At 35.7% G+C, this 20,587-nt stretch overlaps 1 protein-coding gene across 8 annotated transcripts in view; it reads right to left on the bottom strand.

The window, feature by feature from the left end:
- LOC104901360 (probable cyclic nucleotide-gated ion channel 20, chloroplastic) overlaps positions 1–20,587 on the bottom strand; it is a 50,396-nt gene that overhangs the window by 15,123 nt on the left and 14,686 nt on the right. For all 8 annotated transcript variants that reach the window (XM_057391086.1, XM_057391085.1, XM_048634645.1 and 5 more), the window contains 4 exons: positions 17,583–17,831; positions 13,400–13,669; positions 12,326–12,471; positions 4,847–4,924 (listed from right to left, as the gene is read on the bottom strand). In XM_057391086.1, the coding sequence (XP_057247069.1) occupies positions 4,847–4,924; positions 12,326–12,471; positions 13,400–13,669; positions 17,583–17,831 (743 nt within the window). The remainder of the gene's footprint in view (positions 1–4,846; positions 4,925–12,325; positions 12,472–13,399; positions 13,670–17,582; positions 17,832–20,587) is intronic.

The following is a 20,587-nucleotide window of genomic DNA, read 5'->3' as shown; positions in this document are numbered from 1 at the left end:
GTTAGGAATTAGGATTATATTTATGTTAGATATTTAATGCTTTTAGAGTCAGAGATGTCTAGTATAATTAGAAGTCAAGTGATGTTAAAAGTTTAATCATATTAGAAGTCTAGCACTCTGACCTTGTTAGAACTCTAATGGTGTTAGAACTTAGAGTAGTTAGGAGTCTAGTGTTATTAAAAGTCCTTTGAGTATAGAGTTTTACTTTCCTACTTGGAGGTTTAGTTGCTTTGATCTTGTTAAGATTCATTGTAATTGTAGTCTAGTAGGACCAGGAGTGCTTTATGGTTGCCTATATATATATGGCATGAATACATTGAACAAAAATCATATTTGAGTTTAAGAAAAAGTGAGTATTGTGTTTATGAGAATTGTGCATTCAGACCATACAAACTGAGACGTATGATCTCTTGGAGCCTTGACTCGCAAGACCCTCAAAGACCAAGACCTTTGAGTTGTCTCCCTTTGTTACTTGACTACTTTCGTTCATAATTAAAAAGATAAAAAGAATTGCTGATTTCGCAACTTAAATCCGCATCAGGTTTTAAAGGTATATTACAGTTCAAATATATACGTTCCAAAGTAATAATGAAGAAGAATTTTTCCATGTTGACAATTGACACAGTGACAACAATGCATTTATCTATGCTTACTACCTCACACCCATTTGCTTTGTGATTGTCATACTAAATATCACAAATGTTAAGAAACACATCAAGGCTAGTGAAGCAATATTCTTTTTGACCTCCAAAATCACCATGAAAGCCCCAAAATGATTTGGCTCCATAATAAGAACCTCTCATTCCAGTCAAGAATTACCTTAACTCTCCCGTCCATCATCAGTTTTCTACTAGTGACACATGGAAAACAAAAGCCCCTTGTTGAGCATGTTTCCATAGTAATGCGGTAGTAGAACATCAAGATACAAGATTTTCCTAAAAGAAGAAAATCAGTTATGCAAGACGTTAAAGTATGTTTAAAGGAGTCCATTAATGTCCTCTTACTATTATATTTTGTCATTAAGGTTGTATCTCTTCGCCACTTGTTCAGAACTTTGATGAGGATGGATGAACTGTGATGAACTGACATCACTAGGACAGATTAGAGAAGAAGATTAAGAAGTAAAATGGACTTGATTGATAGTTTTCTTGAAAAACAGTAAAACAAGTTGATAATTACAAGCTTTCGAGAGGCTTGTTCTCTCCCATTGAACTCTTAAAAGTTCACCCAAAATATACTCAATATTCAACATGCTTTCTCTCTCCCTATTCCATTCTATTTATAGAGATATTTACTCCCTAACTCCCTAGCTTATTCTTCAAGCTACTACTAAAATCTAACTAATTATTATAATACCAAAAGTACCCCTCTTCCTAGGTTGATTCATTACATTACCGGCCGCCCAAACTTTCACCTTGTCCTCAAGGTGGATAGTAATCACTAGTAAATCCCGGGCCTCTGCACCACTTGGCAGTGTCCTCTTCCAAACCTTGCAGCCATTGATGATCAAGTTCTTGCTGAGTGAGTACTTGAGTGACTGTTGTGGGCTCTGCCTTGGGCAAAAAATTCAGAAATTGGTCATGGTAGTGTATTAGGTGTTGGGGTGAATGTGTGTTTTTTAAGTTGGTATGGTAAGGGTGCTGGTTGGAGGGAATGGAAGGGGTGCTTGATTTGAATAGTGGGATAGGATTGGAAAACGTTGGCATGGGTTGGGTGGTAGATTGAATAGTAGAGAAATGGGAGTTGAAGAATTGGGTATGGTTGGGTTCTAAAGTGGGGTGGTCGAACTTGAGATCCAGCACATTAATATTAAGTGGGCTGCATGTGATCGGGTTGGAGAAATGACGAGGTTTGAAAAACTTGGTGGGTAGCTTGGGCTTGTGGGTTGGATGGTCAGAAGTAGGTCCAATTTCACTTGTCAAGTGATTGTTTGATTTGGTTTCATAAGAGTGGTGGTTGGAGGAAAATGAAGGAACATTTAGGGTGAGAGCGTGGGTGGGACTGAAAAACGTCAACATGGGTGGAGTTGTAAGTGTGGTTGGAGATTTGGGTTTGATAGATGGATTAAGTTGGATGGGTTCAAAGGAAAGGGGGCTCGGTTGATAAAAAGGAATCAGGAAGGTGGATTGTGGGAATTGTAAAAGGGTAGAGAATTGGGCATTTAAATTCTGGATGAAGGAATTGGGCTTAGAGTTGACATAAGCATATTTGGGCCCAAGTTTGTAGGTGGTGATTGGGCCATTAGTTTGTTGGTCAGAAAAATTAGAAGGGTCATGTTCTAATAACTGGATCGGCTGATTTGAAAATAGAATAGGATTTAGGAACTTTACAGAATTACCCTTACTAAGATATTTTAGATCTGGCTTCCTCCTTAAGCCACTAAAGATCTCAGTCATTCTTTTTCCCTGCATCTTATCTTCTTGAAGGTTCTGCAACAAGGTCCACCATGAATGCCACCCTTCTTCATCACCATAATTCTCGCCGGAAAAGAAATCTGAATTTTCACCGGTAGTTTTACTCGGAAATTCTCTTTTAACTCGCCACCCTACACCAGCAGTTTCAGCCCCTCTCACATAACCACTACATTCGCCACCACCACTAGCGAACCCCGGGCCACCACCAGACCCACTACCTCCGGCACCCCCTCTGTCGAACAATATAGTTGGTCTGCCGACTATCATACTCACCTTACCATTTAATATACCACCACAAAAACCACCTCGACCTCCACCGGTAAATCCGCCTCCAAAATCTCCTTGCCTTTCACCTGCATATCGACTTTCTCCAGTTGTCGCTGCACCATTAGCGTAGCTCCTTCTTCCTGTGTTCAGTGGACCCTCGACATTTCTCCTGCTACCAGTAGCTTTCTGGTCCTTAGCTTCTCCTCCAATAGCACCATCAACAAGGATGCCAAGGTCATCGAGAAATCTACTTTTCACCAGATGTGACTGCTCCTCCACTTCCATTTCTGCTTTTTGGTTTTCTTCCTCCTCAAATGCCTCTCGAAGTTGTTTCAATTCCAACTTCAAAGGAGCCAAAGATTCATCAAGAATTTCCGAAATTCCTCTTTGAATGTCCTCTATACATTTTCTTGTTATTTCCTCCATCTTTATAGAGAATTCCCTCCTAAACACCTCTGTTTCCAGAACTGGAGATCCGTCCAACTCCATTGCAGATTTCTTTTTTTTTTTTTTTTTTTTTTTTTTTTGAAACTGAAAATCAGTACTTAATCTCCGGGAACGAACTGCTCTGATACCATTTGTGATGAACTGACATCACTAGGACAGATTAGAGAAGAAGATTAAGAAGTAAAATGGACTTGATTGATAGTTTTCTTGAAAAACAGTAAAACAAGTTGATAATTACAAGCTTTCGAGAGGCTTGTTCTCTCCCATTGAACTCTTAAAAGTTCACCCAAAATATACTCAATATTCAACATGCTTTCTCTCTCCCTATTCCATTCTATTTATAGAGATATTTACTCCCTAACTCCCTAGCTTATTCTTCAAGCTACTACTAAAATCTAACTAATTATTATAATACCAAAAGTACCCCTCTTCCTAGGTTGATTCATTACATGAACTTCAACCTCATATAACAAACAATGTTCCTTAACCCAAGCTTTTTCAGTTTTCTACTAATGATCCATGGAAAACAAAAGCTTCAAGTTAAGCATGTTCTCGTAGTAATGCGGTAGTAGAACATCAAGATACAATATTTACCTAATTGAAGAAAATCAGTTATGCAAATCTTTGTTAAAGTATGTTCGAAGGAGTCCATTAATTTCCTCTTACTATTCAATTATGTCATCGGGTTATATCTCGTTGCCACTTGTTCACAGCTTTGACGAGGATGGGTGAGCTTCGACCTCATACAACAAACGATGTTCCTTCACCTGATCTTTTTTTCTTTTTAAAGATTCACTAATTATTCCCATGATGACCCAGATGTCCCCATTTCTTTTGTGCATTTTTCCTATTGCATATAGTGGAGAAGCAGGAAGAAAGCTCGGGTCACTAAAGAATACAAGATAGTGCTGCCCTTGGAAATGAAGAGCACTGGATTTTTTGACCCATAACCTTACATGAGGTTCAAGTTTCAAATTCGTAATTTCGAATAGTTGATGTTTGGATTATTCTTAGAATGATTTATGATCGATAAAAACATGATACTTTTTGTTCCAGCACTCATTTTCAACATGGGCACCCTCCTGGTGTTAATTTAATATAAAAACACTCCAAATGGTTAGTATGTTAGACTTGAAAGAGCCAAGTGATTACTGTTTGTTACTTTATTGTTTTTACTAAGTATTAGGTAGCTAGTCATTATTGCTTTATTACTTACGAAGTATTTCCTCCATCCTTTTTGTATTGCATCATATACCTCTTTTGGTAGTTTCATATCTATTGCAACATTTCCTCTTTTGGCAACAAAAGCTACCCAATTGGACTGCATTGCCCTTATTAAGCCTACCTAAATCCATCATTGATTGTCCATCAACTGATCACACAAATTCTTTTTACAAAACCCCACTATTTTATAAGTTCCTTAAACAGTGTGCCTAGACCATATGTTGCAATGAGGAACAAATGGAGGAAGTATTAGATAATTCCTAAATATTGAGATACCCATTGACCAAGATAACCTTCTTGCAAATACAAGGTGTTCTCTAACTACATAAGTAAAGCAAACTATATCTAGAAATCAAACTTTCTTTTATCATGGAATTATAAACAATTTATTTATGGAGAGACAATAAGAAGCTCTATGACAATCCACTTCCAGAAAAGCAACAATGCCTTTTCATATATGTTAGGTACAGAACTATAAGCAGCCAAAAGAATACCTTCTCAAGTCCTGAGGCAAACGACGATGGCTCATCCACTGCTCGACATCACGTCTTCTAAGTGACATTTCCAACTTCCTGTATAAAGCATTACTAATGAGAGATAATACATATCAGGCATTGTCAACTCTAATTCTAGCAACATCTCTAGATCAAAGGAAGATAATTACTCATGACTTCCTCTTTACAAAGCCCAATTTTCCAATTTTCTCTATCCATGCATGTGCAATGTAAAACTCATGTGATGGAATAGTCTAAATTGAGTAATATTATAGGGGTATACATGGGAATGAGTAAGGAAAAACATGCCAAGAAGTATATGTGGTTATTTGCAAGGATACTTAAATTTACACATCAAAATGGGACTGGGTTATCCGGTATTGACATGCATGTCAGTGGGGCAACAGATTTGTGCAAGTGCATTAAATTTCCACATCAAAATTTAGTCCTTTAAAACATTAAGAAACTTGAATAACATATTCAATCGGCAACAGCTAGTTCAACAATATTACAACAGTAGATAAATTTAGCCACTTTGCATATTATGGCATTTGAATAGCCACAGAAGCTACAAAACAGTTTCTCTGTAAATCTTGCTGGACAAAGCTCATAAGACACCACGGATATATGGTCTAATGGTTCAGGAAAACTCAAAGGATACTGAATTTCACAAAGTTTTGGTCAATGGCAGGACTGACAACAAGACTAAAAAGCAAGACCTGGAAGATAGGACTCTAATGAAAAGTAAACATGATGTAACAAATCAGAACAGAAAAGAATCAACAAGAAAGAAAAATAAATTAAAGGATATGAACTGTGATTCAGTCAAGGAAACTGAAAGAAAGAACAAAGCTTCCCATTACATTGGATTTCTTAACATGTTCCACATCCCAATTATTCACTTGTTTGTGGACGGAGGGAGTACCAATATACGGATATTTTCAATTGCGCTAAGATCAACGATAGTAGACTACGTGCAACCAGTCATCCCTGTGTCGACCATGTCACTTCACCTAATCTTAACACAGAATATTTCTACTGACTAAGGGCTCGCTTGGATTGAGTGTAATTCATTAAGGGGGTAAAAAAGTCGAACTAAGGAAAGTAAGGTGGTTAGAAGTGATTTATGAAGGGGAAGAATTGGTGATAAAAGGGATAAGCTAGTGATGGTAGGAAGAAAAAATAATGGATAGGAGAATTGTTACTCTCATTATGGGGTTAATAGTTACCCACCACCCCCTAGAGTAATTGTCACCCTCATTTGGAGGTAATAACTTCTTTTTCCCTTCCTTCTCATCACACCAAAATCACATTATCTCTTTGCAACCAGTCACCTCCATTTTTCCTTTATTAAGTTGGTTTGACTTTTATTACCCCCTTAATCCATTACCCCAAATCCAAGCATGCCCTAAAACTGAGTTCATTACTGAGAGGATTTTTAAGAACTAAAAACTGATATCTACTGAAATTTTTACTGGGTAAAACTGAATTTCACTGAATAAAGCTGAATTTAAAAATAGATACTTAATTTTTCTGTTAAAAACCAATATCACCCCTTAGAAGCTGATTTTGCTGATTAAAAATGATTTTGAATGAATAGAAGTATTTTTTTAAAAAGTTGAAGAGAAGAGAGCCTTACTAGGTTATCCCTATGTACTAGGCGAGTGTTTACCATATAGGCACTGAAGTACTCTATTGTGAACTGGAAATAGTGAAGCAGCTTTCTCCTAACTGAACGTGACAGTGACAACACTCAATCACAGAACCAAGGTACAGCAGCAGTGCAGCACACACAAGAAATAAGAAAAAAAAGGTTAAGAAGAGTAGATAATTAAATAGGGCTAATGATTGGTGAGGATTCATTGATTGTAGCTAGACAAGTTCCACAGCTTTCGACATGCTGGGTCCCTCTCTTACAAGTGTGAATCCTCTCAATATTTCTCAACGAATAATTCTCACTGCCTTTCCCTTAATTATCTACTGGTTAGTGCTCCTTCTCTCACCTCTAACAGGCTATCGTCCTTTTCTGAGTCTGATATTCCTTCATAATGGCAAGGTATCCTTCCAATGATGATAGAGTGTCCGTCTAGCCTATTTCGCCATTAGTCATTACCTCTTTTTTCCTTCTTGTGCTGGCATCTAGTATATGTGACTCTGATGGTCACATTGAGACTAACAAGTTACAAGGTTTAGGTATATATTGGTTCAAGGACTCATTATGAAGTAAAATGCAATATAAGTTCATGTCAATCTATTGACTGATATATTTTTGTGGTTTGTGATTGGTTGATAATATATAATCTCACATGTGATCAAAGTTTGTACGACAGACAATGTAAGGAAAAAAGGTTCACATGAGAATATTCTCATATAGCACCTATTAAGAATAAACAAGCAACTATTGACAATAATTAATACTACCTATCATCTTTTTCTATTGCAACAATAGAGTTTTTTAAAGTATAAATCGTGACCAATCTAACAAGATCCCACATGACTATATTTTTCCTTACCTAAAAATCACAAGAGATAGTGAAAGGGTGGTGAGTGAATAGTGTAAAAATCTCATTGTTGCAATTGAAAAAGAACGAAAGAAGTATAAGTTTAATAGTGATAGCCGGGATGAGAAACGGTATTTGTCAGTTCAGTTAGATTTTACGAGAGATGTTATGATGAGAATCATGCTCTAAGAGAATAAATATTTACCGGAATCACTTTCAAATTTACATGCTGTAACCAACAATCTTTTGTAGATAATTCTGTGAGGAGCCTTATAATGCATAACTTTGTCTTATGGCACCTTAGACCTACTTCTCAGCTTAAAGTCCGATAATCCAATTAGCGGACCTCAGACCTCCCACACAGACTTTTTTTTTTTGTTTTCTGCTCACGTGCTCTAGCAGTCTCCTGTCTTTTTGTAGTTTTAATTTTTTCTGACCTATTCCTTCATTTTGTTTTGTCCTACATGTATTAGGTCATCTCGATTAATCAAGCAAATTAGAGGCTGGAAGCACAGACGGATCTTGGATTTTGAGTTTGGGGCGTCATAAGTCCTAACCAAATAGTAGACCAACACACAAACAAACCATGTCAAGTTAAGTACACAATGAACCTAATTCAAAAATTGAATAACAATTTCATCACATAGATTGATAGTTAGGGATTGAGCACTAAGGCTGACAGCCTCACACATACAATGTTTATATTGTTTAATACTTCCTCGTTGAACACTTTTTAACAAAGAGGAGGAGAGTGTTCTAAAGGACATCTAACCCCTCTAGTTATCTGTTGGGCCTATAGTCAATATGGGGCTCAAGGTTGCGTGAAAGAGAAGCTCGTCAAAATGTTGTTCGAAGACTTTTCCCGATCGGGTCGGCAATGCCGCCCAATCGGGCCCGAGTCGAAGGATGCAGCGGGGGCAAAAGCAAGAGCGTCGATCACATCCATAAATTACGACCGGGCGATCCCCACCCGATCGGGCTCGCGTGTAAATTTTGTTGGCCGAATTGGCCGCCCGACCCGATCAGGCGATGGTTAATTTTGACGCGGAAACGCGTTTTTCGGAGTTGGGTTATAAATAGATTTAACCTAATACGTTTATAAGTATATTATTCATTACTATTCTCATATTCAAGAGAGAAAAAGCTAGAGAGAGATCTAGGAGAGCTTTTGTAATCTTTTCTTGAACATTCATCGATTCGTAATGCATATTCGTGGTTTTTCTCCCAGTTCTTGGATTTTCACGTAAAAGTTCTCTTGTGTCTTTTATTGTTTTTGTTGTTTCGTTGTTCTATTATTTTTTGATATTACTTGCTAGATTGATATTCAATAGGACTTAAGTGATATTACAGTCAGGTTGGATTGTTGTCTAGATCTAGAAGTAATTAACAATGGAGGATGCGAAGATCAAAATTGAGAAATTTGATGGCACAAATTTTGGGTATCGGAAGATGCAAATCAAAGACTTCCTATATCTAAAGAATATGTATCAACTCTTGTTTGAGACGAAGTCGGATGACATTGAAGAGGCAAAGTGGAAGGTACTCGATAGGCAAGCACTAGCGGTGGTGCGATTGACATTGGCTCGGACTGTGGCCTTTAATGTCAAGGATATCAAAACAACGGCGGAATTGATCAAAGCACCTTCAGATTTGTATGAAAAAACCCTCGGCTATGACTAAGGTATATCTAATCCGCCGTTTATTTGATTTAGAGCTGAATAATGGTAATTGCTGCTCAACATATTAATGAATTTAATTCAATAATAAGTCAATTATCTTCGGTTAATATTACATTTGAAGATGAATTGAAAGTCCTAATTTTGTTGTCCTCCTTACCTGTTGCTTGGGAAACTGTAGTAACTACTCTTAGTAATTCTTCTGGTAAAGAAAAAATTGGTTTATTATGTAGCCCGTGATTTGATTTTGAGTGAGAGTATTCAAAGGAAGGAGAGTGGAAAATCATCTGGAGCATACAGTGGGGAAAACAAAAGGGAAAAAGGAAGAACTTCCAAGGAAGCTGAAAGTCAAGGGGTCGGACTAAGTGAAAAGGATCCAAAGAGGGAGTGTACACATCCCAAGAAGAAAGGTAGAAAGTATGGCCATAATGATAAACAGAAAGATAGTGATAACTCATCGATTTATTCTGCATCGAATGAAATTGAGGAAGCTTTGTGCCTAAGTGTTGATATTCTCATAGAGTCGTGGATCCTAGATTGGGGGGCATCGTTTCACTCTTCACCTATGAGGGAGTTGTTTCATAACTTCAAAGCAAAGAAGTTGGGAAAGGTCTATCTTGCTGATGACAAGACCTTAGGATATCATGCGGAAGGGAGATGTGGTGGACGGGGGAATTTTAAAACTGCAAGATGTTAGGTACATTTCAGGCCAAGCAAAGAATTTGATTTCTGTGAGTCAGCTTGACTCGTGTGGCTACAAGACTATGTTTTGTGAGGGAAGGTGGAAATTTTCAAATGGTCCATGATCTTGGCTAGAGGTACTAAGATGGGAACTCTTACACTATTGCAGGGTGTACACACATGGTTGTTGCAGCTACAGTAAATGTAACTAAGTTGTGGCATACTAAACTTGGTTACATGAGTGAGAAAGGGATGAAGATTTTAGCTTCAAGTGGCAAGTTGTCACTTGTCAGGGTTGAAATCACTTAACATGGAATTTTGTGAGAGTTGTGTCTATGGCAAGCACAAAAAGGTGACTTTCGCAAAAGCGAAGAAAGAATTGAAAACTAAGAAGCTAGAGTTGTTGCACACTGATTTGTTAGGTCCTTCCCCAGTCAGATTCCTTGGAGGCTCACGTTACTTTGTTACTTTCATTGATGACCACAACAAGAAGGTATGAGTCTATTTCATGAAGTGAAAAGCTGAGCTTCATGAGACCTTTAATAAGTGGTAAGTCTGATAATGGAGGTGAGTATGAATTGTCAGAGTACACACAAGGCTTTGAGAGGGGAATAACATAATTCTGAAGAGAACTATTTCGAGGAAACCTCAAAATGGAGTCGCAACTCGCAAAGAGGATGAACTGAGTGAGAGGGCTAGAAGTATGAGGTTGCATGCAGGGATACCTAAAACATTTTTAAAGGTCTCATAATGCTTATCGCCTTTTTTTTTTCACATACATACAAACTATAAGAACATTGTCATCTTTTTTTTTCACATAAAGTGCATGTTCATATGGGCACTTAACAAAACCATTGTGAATCAAATATCCATCAATGTGTGAGTTCCATGCATGAGCTTGCTTTAACCCATAAAGTGCCTTTTTCAAACGATACGGTTTATCTTCTTTTCCCTTCATTACAAAACCTTATAAACTTCTTGCAGATGTATATCTTCCACTTATGATGTGTTGATAATGATATTAACATCCCCAAGGTGTCTAAACAAGCTTCTGGAGCAAATACTTCTTCATAATCAACACCATATTTTTGTTTATAACCTTTCGCTACAAGTCGTGCCTTGTATCTTTCAATACATCCATCAACGCCTCTCTTTATCTTGTACCCATTTTACTCCGATAGCTTTTTAAAGGTCAACATGTTATTTATTTAGTATCATGTTAGGAACGCTTATGTTTTAGTGTGTAGTACTCAGCTTTGCCGATTACGTGCTTTGTTTATGTTTGTGGTTATGGCTTTCCCTTATTGATCCTGTGACGATCCATTTTGGTGAGCAGATTCAGTATAACATTGACATTGCAGGTTCGCAGATGTACATCATTGGGAATCTGGAATAGAGAGAATGTGTAACTAGTTTTTTTTATTTTCTGTATTAGTAAGAATATACATTAATAAGTTGGTTTGAATAAGACTTATCTAGATTGTTGGATTTTTAAATACTTGTTTATTTATTTACTTATTTATAATAAATGAATAAGCCGATACGTTATCACACGAGCGATAATACGGGGGTAATTCTCTACTTTTATATTAGAAAGGTATTTCTGAAAAGGGAGAATTATCGGGGTGTTACAGCTAACTTTTCATTAATTAATTTATTTTTAGTCGTTGAGTCTACAAATAGTTTTTTCTAGTATCATCCATTTGCCACCGGCTCAACTCGGCCACCCGCGGTTGATGGATGGGGCGGATGAGGATTTGGGTCGCGGGTGATGGGGCGGATTGAGGTCACCCGCCCCATCTCCAACCCATTGCAAGCCCTCGTGAAAATCCCATATAGTTTATAGCTTTTCTCTCCTATCCCTAAAGAATCAGTGAAAAATCCATTATTTTATCTCTAGAGCTTCCATGGCACCCTCCATAATGGTCGTGGAAGGTATTTTTCTCTCCTCCTCTTTGTCTCCTCTAGGATCCATTTTCCAACAAACATATCCATTTTTGTAAACCTCGACGGTACGTAGTGAAAAATCCGTTTATTTATTTTATGCTCACTGACTCCATCTATTGCAAGATAATCTGAAAACTTTGCTTTTTTGTTTGTCCCAAATTAATTTGTACACTTCCACTTTTGACATGGTCTCGCTATTATTATGTTTGTTTTCTAAGACCTCTCATGTCTCATGTCTCCAACTCTGTCTCGATAGATTCACTTTCTTTATCAGCTCCTACTTCTTTAGACTCCTAATAATCTTGAATTGTTCGCTACCATGTCAAGTGTTGTTCTGATAACTTCTATCTTCCTTCCATTGCCCTAAAACTCAAACCTCTTCGCTTCCTAATCAACAAACCATCGCAAGAAAACATAATCCAAATCATTTTCATGATCTTATGCCTAATAAGAAAAGAAAATAGGTAACCCCCCATCCAATAAGCAAGCCACTCAAACATTTAAACTTCCAATCGAACATTTCTACACCATACAAAAAGAACTGAAGCTTAAATATGCATAGAACATATCTGCAGCCACCTAAGAATCAAGGGGAAACTCCTTAGCTACAATTAAAAAATCAATGTGCAAGAGGAAAAATATGGTAAATGCTTAAGGGTATATAAACTCCATACCTACGACCAAGAGACTGCAGGAAGTTCTGCATGTTTCCAATAAGTAAAGCAAAGAGCAGGAGACCAAGTCCTATAATAGCCATTGTAAACAGAACCTCCCACACAAAGTAGCTAGGCACTAAATTTCCAGCCAGAGTACTGATTTGCTGCATAGCACCATAGGCTAATCAATTTCCCCGAGTTATCAACAATATAAGTCAGTTCAAATAAATATTAACATACTCAAACAACAGAGAAAGAGGCTAAGTTTGTGACATACACCAGGGATACTCGAATATATGTTGACATGTTCGGTTTCTTTTTTATAATTTTGGGTCCAAAAAATCTCTATCACGAAGTCCTTCTTGTAAATAAAATTACATAGTTGGTAATTTGGTTATTGAAAAAGAATCACCTGTATAAACCAAAAATATAATAGATTGTAAATTTCGAGGTTCTCAAAATGTAGGAAATGGAAAGTTCTTAAATATCTAATTCCACAAATTGGAAAGAGTTATTGTCTAGTCCCTAGGTGAATGTCTAATCCAAAATATATACCATAAGTAATCAGATATGGCTACTTTGTTAGGTAAAGCTGTAATGTTGAGGGAATTAGCAAAGAGCCAAATGCGGGTGACAACGAAATATCCATGTTAATAAGCCTTGCAAAACATGTGTTCATTGATCTCCACAGAAGCCTTTTTAGCACATACCCATAACATACCAAAGAAAACAAAATTTATCTTCACATTTAAACTAATCATGTTTAGTTTATAAATTTGAATTTTGACTTAATTAACAGGAAATCGAGCATGAACACATAAGCTATCTCTTGAGGCTAATAATTGATATGACAAAAGGGGTTATACAAGTAATGCAACTAAAATTAGTTAGTGGACAAACTTGTCTGGGGCTAATCCACCATCACTTTCAACTGTCTCATTCAATTATAATATCCTATAACTTTTTTGCAACATAAAACAAGTACATCAGCACATAGGGATTCAAAAGACTCTATATGTTCATCTTCTGCTTCCATTCTCACGAGAAATATAAAAAAGCAGTAAAATTGCAGACTTCTACAAAAAGACCAACCTGGAATCCCCAAAACAAGGAATATATATATCTGTCGACAATGCGGTGTTGCGTGACAAGGTTCACCGCTTTTGCATAGATGCCATAATCAAACTGATTACTTGGGTTGTCAAAAGTAAAACAGCGAGTAGCATTTTGAGAATTTTTCCACTCAACCCACCCTTTTGTTTGACTATGCTGATTTGGATTCCAATACCCGCAATCAATAAAATTCTTACAAAACTCAATTTCAGCATGGTGACAGGCATCTCGCAAACATTGATTCACTCTCTGAGAAAAGAAATGAATGAAGTTAGTTAGAAAATGTCAATATTTCTTTTAGATTGTCTTATAATTCAGTAAATAAGATCTAAACACGCAATTCAATTACGACAAATTCATTGCGTAAAGATTGTTATGCAACCAATATTCAATTTGTCTTTCAGTAAAATGTCACTATGTAACATGTAAAGAATATCGTTTAAGTGTCAGTCTATAATCCACTATTAAAGTCGTTAAGCATATAGATACAACTAAGTTCACAAATGTAAATAAAATTCACCTATATTTGATATGAGTCCAACCTGGATAGATTTGGTAATAATCTTCACTCAATTAAAAGTTTCTTAGGGTTTTAATTTGACAAATAAGCTTCACTTATCTAAATCTCAGATTAACAAGGGTTTTTAGACTACTTTAGAGAGGCCTCACTCACCTAATTGAATAAATCTAACTTGTTTATAGGTTGCACTCGCCTAATAACAAGATTTTTTCATTGTTTCACTCACTAATTAAAATCTCTCGAATTTGAAGTCACACTTCTCGCAAAACACTTTGGGGATAAACCACATGTTTTTATAAACTCAAATCTATATTTATTCAATTAATTGTGACCTTTAGATAGGCTTTCAAAACTAAAGAAACTAGGAGACTTAGGATAATGAAATAATGTCAAATAAATTTTCAGTGTACGATACTCTTGAAATAAAAAGATCAGTAAAATATGACAACTGGATAAATGATATCAGATCTTCTAATTTTATCTAAAACTTTAAAATATATCTTCAGCTTAGAAACGGCGTGAAGATACCGAAAAAACTTTGCTGCGCTGAAATTGCAATTCGCACAGAAATTTTGTTGCTGCAAGTTGATTCACCACAGGACAAACATACACTTTTCCCTGGTCATTGGAAATTAATTTGCAGCTTCACTCGTAAAACCTACAGAACTTCTTAAATTGCTGTAATCGGTACTTTATCACCTTTATTGATGACTTTAATAGAAAACTGTGGGTGTATATGTTAAAGGAGAAATCGGCTGCATTTGATATGTTTAAACAATTTAATGCTCGAGTCGAGCGAGAAAGCTTTCACAAGTTGGAATTTCTTAGGTCCGCTCGACGAGGTGAATATACATCGAATATTTTCAAGATTTTTTTTTAGAAACGCAGGAATTCGACAACAATTTACAACCTCCTATACTCCACAACAAAATGGGATTGCCAAAAGAAAGAATCGGACAATTCTAGACATGACAAGAAGTAAACTGAAAGAAAGAGGATTGCCGAAGCAATTTTTGGCTGAGGTTGTTTCATGGACAACTCATATACTAAATCAATGCCCAACAAAGAGTGTTAAGAATATGACTCCATAAGAAGCTTGGAGTAATGAAAAGCCATTGAACATCTGAGAGTTTTTGGTGTGTTGCATATGCTCAAATACCTAAGGCAAAGAGGAAGAAATTTGATGATTGAGGTGAAAAATGCATCTTCATTGGATATAGTACACAATCCAAAGCTTACAAGTTATACAATCCACTCACGAGAAAGGTGATTTAAAGTAGAGATGTAATTTTTAGTGAAGGAGAATCATGGCGATGGGATAACTAGGATATGAAAAAGATAAGGTTGTATTTCATAAATATAATGATGATACCGGAACAAGCTTTGAAAAAGCTCAAGCAATGACTCCAAGTTGTGACAATGAATTGTCGTCATCATCACTTAAAGGATCAATCTCATCACCAAAAACACATGTGAGGATGAGAAGTCTAAGAGAGATTTATGAAGAGACAAATGAAATAAACGAAGTTGATCTATTTCGCCTATATGCAGACCATGAACCCATCATGTTTGATGGAGCTATTGAAAGAAAAGAGTGGAGATCTGCTATGAAAGAGGAAATAAATGCGTTAGAAAAAAATAATACTTGGAAATTGACGACTCTGCCTAAGGGCCAAAAAGCTATCGGAGTAAAATTGGGTACAAGATAAACAGAGGCGTTGATGGATGTATTTGAAAGATACAAGGCACGACTTGTAGCGAAAGGTTATAAACAAAAATATGGTGTTGATTATGAAGAACTATTTGCTCCAGAACCTCGTTTAGACACCATGGGGATGTTAATATCATTATCAGCACATCATAAGTGGAAGATATACCAGCTCAATTTTATATCTGCAAGAAGTTTATGTGTAACAACTTGAAGGTTTTGTAATGAAGGGAAAAGAAGATAAACCGTGTCGTTTGAAAAAGGCACTTTATGGGTTAAAGCAAGCTCCTCATGCATGGAACTCACGCCTTGATGGATATTTGATTCACAATGGTTTTGTTAAGTGCCCATATGAACAATGTTCCTATAGTTTGTATATATGTCGATGATCTATTATTCACCGACAATAATCAAGATATGTTCGATGAATTCAAGGCAACAATATTCAAGGAATGTGAAATGACTGACTTTGGTCTTATGAATTTCTTTCTTGGCATAAAAGTAAGTTAGCATGAAGATGGTATTGATATTTCTCAAAAGAAGTATGCATGAGAAATTTAAAATGAACTCATGCAAACCTATGAGCATTCCTGTTGCAACGGGATAAAGATGACAAAGGTTGCAGAAGGGAAATTGATTGATCCAACTTTGTACAAGAGTTTAGTTCGAAGTCTAAGATATTTAACCATAACCAGACTCAACATTGCATATAGAGTTGGGTTTATGAGGACATATAGGGAGAACCCTAAAGAATCTCATTGGTGTACTGCGAAAAGAATAATGAGGTATATTGAAGGTACATTAGATTTTGGAATGATTTATTATTATGGAGATGAAGCACAACTATTTGAATATTCGGCTGGAGACCAAGACGAAAGGAAAAGCACGGCAGGATATGCATTTTATTTTGGTTCAACTGCTTTTACGTGGTGTTCTAAAAAACTATCCGTTGTAGCATTGTCAAGTTGTGAAGCTGAATACATAATAGCTTTATTTGCTCTATGTCAAGCAATATGGTTAAGAAATCTCTTGCAGAAACTTGATCATATACAAGATGGGCCGGCTAAAATATATGTCGATAACGCGTCAGCTATAAAACTTGCTAAAAAATCTGGTACAACATGGAAGAAGCAAGCATACAGATACGACAAAGTAAAGGAAGGCATGATTGTCCTCGAGTATTGTAATAGCAAACAGCAAGTTGCGGAAATTTTTACGAGGCTACTGTCTCATGATACTTTCAGAAAGTTAAGAGGGATGCTTGCAATGATAATTAAAGTTTGAGGGGTAATGTTGAAAGTCAAACATTAATTTTTTAGGAATACTATTATTATCATTTACTTTAATTAACTATTGATAAATTTAGTGGTGGATGAAATAGAGAAAGATTTTCATCCAGGAAATGTTTACCAAATGCAAATGTTACACATGTAGTTCATTTGTATTATAAGAAAAGTGAATAAGTAGAAGAAAAAAGGAGAAACATATGTAAGGAAAATTATATTCAATAAATTAGTATTTCGTTATCAACCCATATCAGCTTCTCCTCAATATATATTGATATATTTAGTGGAGTTATTAATTTGTAAGTTCTAAGTCCTACAAAAAGTTCATAACACATGTTAAATTTATAATTATTACTCACAAGTTGTAGATATTTAATCATATTTCTTCAAGCAAATATGCATCTTACAAGTAGGTTAAGTAAATGAAACGAATTAGTTGTTCACTTTATGATAAAGCCTGCTATGTCTTTCTCTAGGTTTGGTCCTTTAACAAAGTTACAAATACACACTTCCCTCTAAAAGAAACGTGATCTATATTGAGGTCATCATGAGGGTTAAGTAGGAGACAATCATGTAAATAAAAAGGGAAAAGGCTCCCCCAAGAATATTATATAAAATAAGATGACTGGATGTTGCGATAGTATCTACCTGTAAACCGAAGAGATACCAACAAGAGCCCACCACATGCCCAGATAAAACAAATGTGAGGAGATTAATAACGAAATTTGCCCATGCTGACTCAAAGATGAAGCCAATGGCTGACTGCCCAACCAACAAAGGGAGGAACCTATACAATCTTGGTATATACTGAACAAGAATTGCAACGCGGAGGAGATTCTTTGCATAATTTGCACCAGATGAACCCAGGGATTTTGGCAGAACAAGCAATATCACGATCTGCAAGTCAATCAAAGAATATGCTAGTCATTATAAGGTCTTGGACACACCAAACAAAAGTGCAGATTGCTCAACTAGCATGCAATCACCAAATGAAGCTATACAGTATAAATCACAAGATAGATTCTCCTTTTTGAATGCATACATATGTTCACATGTGTATACATGTGTATGTATAAGTTCAACAATCCCTCCCCCCTGCCCAGCCCTCCCCATCTCACGGTGCCAAAATAATGCATTCATTCTCAATGGTTGCTATTTTTTTAGGTAACAAGTGCTCAAAATCTTAAGTGACGCGAATATTAATTGATTGGGTGTAATCTCATGGATAACAATCTTGAATGAAATTATAGTCAAGGCACCATAATATCTAATAAACACCACAAACCCTACAATGAAATTTAAACTTCTCATTCATATGTTCCTTCCCTTCGCACTAAAAATAAAAAAGATCCCCTAACAGCAAACATTTTCTAGCAGAACATCAGTAAAGCGTGTGAGTATTCATAACACATTTGGTGAAAAAAGATGAAACTTATCAAAAACTCAGTCAAGTACATATTTATTTACAAAAGAAAAAGTTTGACACTTTACAAAGATTTCTAGCAAATCAGCAGCTATCGTGTTTGTGCCTACAACATTAGAATGTCTCATTTAAGTGTTTGTGCTTCTGATTGATTGTGAAGTACTCCCTCCGGTCTTTATTAGTTTACCCATTTTGACTTTTGACACTCTTTACATACATGACTTTGACTATCTCTTGTAATCTGTATTTAAGAAAAAATATAGTCATGTGAGATGTTGTTGGATTCGTCTCAATGTGTATTATCCAAATATCAACTTTTGGTAATTTTTGCTTATCGAAAATTAAAGATATTAAGTTTCAAATTAGTTTATCGGCAAATGTGCCCCAAAGAAAGGGCTAAACTAATAAAGTCTAGAGAGAGTAACAAAGAACTAAGAAATAGTGGATCCTCTTTAATAGCATTAAGGTAAGGCAGTGTACATCCCAACCCCTACCCCAACCAAGGAAACTTCTTTAATTTAGAGGCATTGGGTTGATAATATTGTAGCCATGAGGCCCATAACTAACATATAAAATAGCTAATACTACGCAATTGACCAATTGTTACTTCCCTTAATCAAAACCAAGGTCTTTGAGATGTATTTTGCTTTCGAAAATAACCTTAGGTAGGGATTGGGGAACAAAAGGTCTTTCTCCATTACATTTCTTCTCCTATTCCATCCTTCTAGTGCACTTATTTCAATTTTTATAATTTAAGAGGATGACTATCCCTCGAGCCTCCGCTTCAGAAGCAGTCACGATATTTTACAAGACTCTTCTAATATATTTATGTAGCTTCTTTTTCAAGCCCCGAGCTTGATTTTCTAAATCCCCGATTATTGCATCCAGCTTAAGGGGGGAGGTTCACCAGTACATTTCTTTCCTTTCTACGTCTTTCTAATGCTTCCATTACAATTTTCATAGTTTAAGAGTATGGAAATCCTCCAAGTTCCACTATACAAGCAGTCATAAGTAGAGTTGTCAGTTTGGTTAATGAATGAATTGTTGGATGAACTGAAATAACTGAAAATTTAACTAAATTAAACCGAACTTGGAGTAACTTTAACTGAAAAATGCTGAACTAAAACTGAAAAAAAATGTAAATGAAAACCCAAAATTGAACTGCAATTGAACTGAAACAAACTGTAACCGAAAATAACTATGAAAAACTAAAAAGTTGATCGATTAACCGAACTGAATATTTAATTGAATTAACTCAATTGATTCAAATTGAACTGAAACCGATTTAAATTGAAACCGTTTTAAACTGATTTTTAAATGTACGAATCGCATTCACATTCACTTACAAATTTTGTCGTGATAATTTTTTATTAGTACTTGAATTTATGACATATTCCCTCCGTCCCAGAATACTCTTTACAATTTCCTTTTTTATGTCCCATAATACTCTTTACACTTCTATTTTGGGATATGACCCACTATTATTCTAATCATTCTACCTTTTAACTATTGACCCACACACTCTCTCTCCTCCAAATAAATACCACCTTATTACCTACCAACTCTAACCATGGCCCACATTCTCTCTACTTAAAATAAAATAATACCACTTTTACTAACAACTAACTCCTTATCACATCTAATTTTCAGTAAAATAACAATTAATAACCAAACAACAACTTATCATATAAAACTACGTGCCTTGATAAGTGTCAAGAGTATTTTGGGACGAAGGGACTATAACTTAATTTCTTGATAATTTTCAACTATATCAAGTTCACTGATTTTACACTTCAAATCGAATTTACATTTTACCCAACTTTATGATATACTCTGACATGAAAATTTATCATGATAATTTTGTTATTAATATATGAATTTATGACATTATAGTTCTATTTCGTGATAAATTGATAATTTCAAATCGATCAAACTTTTAAAAAAGTATGAAATATAACTTTATTTCAATTATAAGTTTGTTTATTTCGTAACTAATAGTTTATTAGACGACCCTTTATTTGCGCTGTTGTAATAGACATGTTATGATACCTAGTAAGTCCAGGGTCGTCTAATAAGGCGTATAAAACGACCTATGGCACATGGCCTCACTTTATAAAGGACCCAAAAGACTTGAATTAAATGTTTGTTTTAGTCATAGATGTTAGTTTTACTTTATCTAAAAAAGTTGCTTATAAAAGATATTTTTTGCGCTTCTGCCTTTAGAATTAAG

The sequence above is a fragment of the Beta vulgaris genome, chromosome 8, assembly GCF_026745355.1.
Source record: "Beta vulgaris subsp. vulgaris cultivar EL10 chromosome 8, EL10.2, whole genome shotgun sequence".
In the NCBI taxonomy this organism is placed as follows: domain Eukaryota; kingdom Viridiplantae; phylum Streptophyta; class Magnoliopsida; order Caryophyllales; family Amaranthaceae; genus Beta; species Beta vulgaris.
Note: the sequence above shows the minus strand (reverse complement) of the source record. Positions and strands in the feature narration are given on the sequence as shown.